This window comes from Notothenia coriiceps, unplaced genomic scaffold (genome assembly GCF_000735185.1).
Source record: "Notothenia coriiceps isolate Sejong01 unplaced genomic scaffold, NC01 NC01_scaffold00020638, whole genome shotgun sequence".
In the NCBI taxonomy this organism is placed as follows: Eukaryota; Metazoa; Chordata; class Actinopteri; order Perciformes; family Nototheniidae; genus Notothenia; species Notothenia coriiceps.
In genome coordinates this window covers 1-3,712 of record NW_011353339.1, presented here as the reverse complement: position 1 = coordinate 3,712, position 3,712 = coordinate 1, and the positions used below count along the sequence as shown (strand labels likewise).

The following is a 3,712-nucleotide window of genomic DNA, read 5'->3' as shown; positions in this document are numbered from 1 at the left end:
AGCTACTTTTCGTTTTGCCTGAAACCATTAAATATGCAACCACTCACCTGACTTTGCCTGGTTCATCAGCCGAAATCACTGTCATATCGCTTCACAAAAACGTATTCATCCGCCGCTTAGCTTTTCGTAGTCATCAATCTGTCCGGTGGAAGTTCTTCTTTTGATAATGGCGAATCAAACTCTGTGGTTCACTTGCTGTATATCGTAAAAAAATAAAAAACTCATGTCCCTGTTAAATGCATTCAATTAATGAAAACAACTATGAGACCGGGACTATTTTCACCGGGCAGGAATATGTCAACACTACTGCCATGTTAAGAGGCCATGGAAAGTTTCAGAACATTATTACACATCACAACTCACTGTTCAGTCAAATTGACTTCATAGAATGTAGAGGTCATTGAACTGGCTTACAGAGCTGAGTTGAAATAATAACAACTTATGAAATTAAGTAGAAATTGCATAAATTGATATGTTAAGTGAAAGTAACTTAAAGACAAAAGTTACAATAACTTAATGATCAAATCCTTTTTTACAGCGGCTCCATAATATAACTGGCAAAAATGTAAGAATTTCATGCATCGGCCTACAGTGGGAAAATGGTTTAATCTGTTGGAATAGAGTATAAATATCAAATATCACTACTTTTCTTCTAAATGAAATGCTGACATTACAAAATGCATGGTTTAATGTAATGTAAACATTTACATTATTATTATGATTATTTAATATATAAAGACTATATGTTCAAATGGTCTTCAAAGCAGTTTCTGTCAACTACGAAAGGCAACATCATTTCTGTATTTGTGAATGAAGCGCCATCTCCTGGTTAAAACCTGAAATTGAAAATCTGTTAACGCCCTCTTGGAAAATAGTGGGAGGGCTTAACATTCCTCTATACTGGTTTTAGGCAGGTCGTAGGCAGGAAGCTGTAAGCTGGAGTCTGAAATGAAGTGCTAGATCTGTAATAGCAAGTACGGCAAGTTGTAACAAGCAGTAGCGCAGAACAAAGTGACGAGAACGTGACCACACACTTATAAAAACAGAGAACAACCAGTTAAGCACCAGAAAAGCACAAGAACAGATCTTGAACCCTTGGTGGTTTCTATTTAACTGTACTATGATTATTTTTGTAATCATGCATGGTATTTTTTTAATTAACCTTTTCTTTTTTTTAAATCTCACGTACCCCCTGCAGTACCCTAACTTACCCCCAGGGGTTCACGTACCCCCATTTGATTTTCTTTAATCAACCCTTCAATGTTAAAAATCAGGAATGTAGAGATCCAAAATCAATCCCACAACCTCCATATTGTCTTAAAAAATAAAGACCTCACATCCTGTCAGTATTTATTTTCTCAGACCCCCCCTCTTTACCGGTTCCTGTTCCTTAGGCCCAGCCGGCAGTTTGTCCCCGCCTCGGAGCGTTACCCAGCGGCTCTGCAGAGGAATAGGCAGGAGAGCCGGCAGAGGAGGCAGGCTGAGCTCCTCGCTCTGCAGGAGAGGACCTGCCTGTCCAGGGCCGAACCCCCTCCTCCTCAGCAGCGGGAGCTTTCTGTCCCCTCCAACCCCACACACACCAGAACCAGTCCCACCAGGAAGGTAGGGAACCCCCTGACACTGTAAACCTTCACTGTGAATTCTGAAAAGCTGCTTTTGTTTTAATTTCATTTAATATAACTGTTGAGGTTGATCACCTTTTGTTACTTCCCTTCTCCAAAGGAGTTCAGTTTTTCCCTGCAGGATGATGATATTATCTGTGGTTGGATATGTGTTAATGAGTGTTTGTTGCAGGTGGAGAGTGTTTCCAGAGGACTCAGCATTGCTGCAGCCGTCAGCCCTGAGAGGTGAGCAGCTCTGAGCAGATGTCTTACTGTTCAACCCCTTCCCCTGAAAAAGGAGACAATTCTACAATAGTGACATACAAAAAGCAGAACCGAAACATTTATCTAGTAAAGACAGGCCAGGAGTAAACCACACAGACAGTATAAGATGAGTTGTTTGATAGAAAATATACACATTTTACATTTAAAGTAAGTCACAATTCAAAGTTTCTGCCTTATCAAATGTTAATATGCGTTTGTATAAGTCCTGTTGTAACACGCTTTTGGACTTTATTTCACAGCAACATTTTACAATTATAAAAAAAAAAATGAAATGAAAACAACCTTTACTAGTAGTAATTGTACTGCTACGAAATGCACAAACGAGCAGTTGGAACTCTTGGAAATGCAGGAAGTTATCTGTGCAGTCATGAAGAAGTTCCACAGTGTGATTACTAAACACCAGGGTTGCGGTCCAATAGTCCAAAAATCAGCTCCTAACGTCTATCCCTATCGTCTATCCCTTGACCTCTGAGTGAAACGTCACAGGGTGAAGGGATAGTGGATAGGAGAATTCAAAAGGACTTAGGAGAAGAGACTGCGGTACTTTAGAGAATCCGAATGCACTTTCACTATCCGACGTGTTTATGATGCGCCAGCGGACGTCATAAATGTGCGTCTGCTGCTGTGGGGAAACTATGGAAACTACAGTGTTCTATACAACGGACTACATAGATGTTTAATAAGAACGAGGGACTACTGTAAACTCATCTAGAGACTCTGAACCGTGCTCTGATGCTGTTGTTTTATGCTTTATGAACGTGGACAACAGAGAAACATATTTTTCATGACCAAAGCTGGAATTGAAATAAAAAGGAAAGTGAAATGTATGCTCGTCACCCTCTCCCTCCGGTCCACATTAATACAAATAATCCCAATACGTATGATTGTATGAAAAGATCTTAAAATAAATACAAATGTATTTATTATAAAAGTTAGTCCTTAACATCTCGACCGCAACCCAGTTCAGCTCTTTAATCTGCCAGAGAAGATGTTTTATGTTCAGTGCGTTGACTCCTCTTTGATGTCCCCTGCAGGGGGCGCTCTCCCCCCCTCCCCGCTGTCAGACTCAGAGTCCAGGGACAGCCGGTGCCTCCTTCCTCCTCCTCTCCTCCTCTGGAGTTCATTCCTTACGTCCGCACTGATGAAGTCTTCAACCTGGACCCACTGGAGCCTGCTGACACCCCCCCGCCTCAAACACACACAGGTTGGACACACACACACACACACACACACACACACACACACACACACACACACACACACACACACACACACACACACACACACACGCGCACGCACACACACACACCTCGACCTGTGCATTTGTCTTCATTTAATGTGTTTTTTTATTGTGATGTCATCTCTTTTTGCCACCATTTCCCCTTACCCAAGACAAGACATTAAAATGAACCATAACAGTTAACTGATAATACTCGACTCCTCTTTCAGGACAGAGGCTTGTTACAGTTGTTGTTTGTACAGAGGAGCCACACTTAAACAAATATGAAATAACTAAATAAAGAAACAGACTGTTTAACAGACTGTCAGTAAACTATTCTTCTCCTCATCAGAAGCTCCTCCGATCTCAGCGTCTCCTCCCTCACATCGACTCCTCCACCCTGAACTGCTGCGCCATACACACACACACCGACAGCAGGAGATCCTCCGAGGCCTGGCCCAGCTACGGCAGGTAATACACACACACACACACACACACACACACACACACACACACACACACACACACACACACACACACACACACACACACACACACTAACTAACTGCTCGACAGAATAAGGAGGTTTCAGCTCTACAACACTCTC

At 42.0% G+C, this 3,712-nt stretch overlaps 1 protein-coding gene across 1 annotated transcript; it reads left to right on the top strand.

The window, feature by feature from the left end:
• Positions 1 to 751: 751 nt before the first annotated feature.
• LOC104952851 (uncharacterized) lies at positions 752 to 3,585 on the top strand. Its single transcript, XM_010779762.1, has 5 exons — positions 752 to 786; positions 1,363 to 1,602; positions 1,795 to 1,847; positions 2,921 to 3,090; positions 3,458 to 3,585. The coding sequence occupies exons 1-5, from the start codon at positions 752 to 754 to the stop codon at positions 3,578 to 3,580; spliced, it is 621 nt and encodes a 206-aa protein (XP_010778064.1). The 3' UTR covers positions 3,581 to 3,585.
• Positions 3,586 to 3,712: the final 127 nt, after the last annotated feature.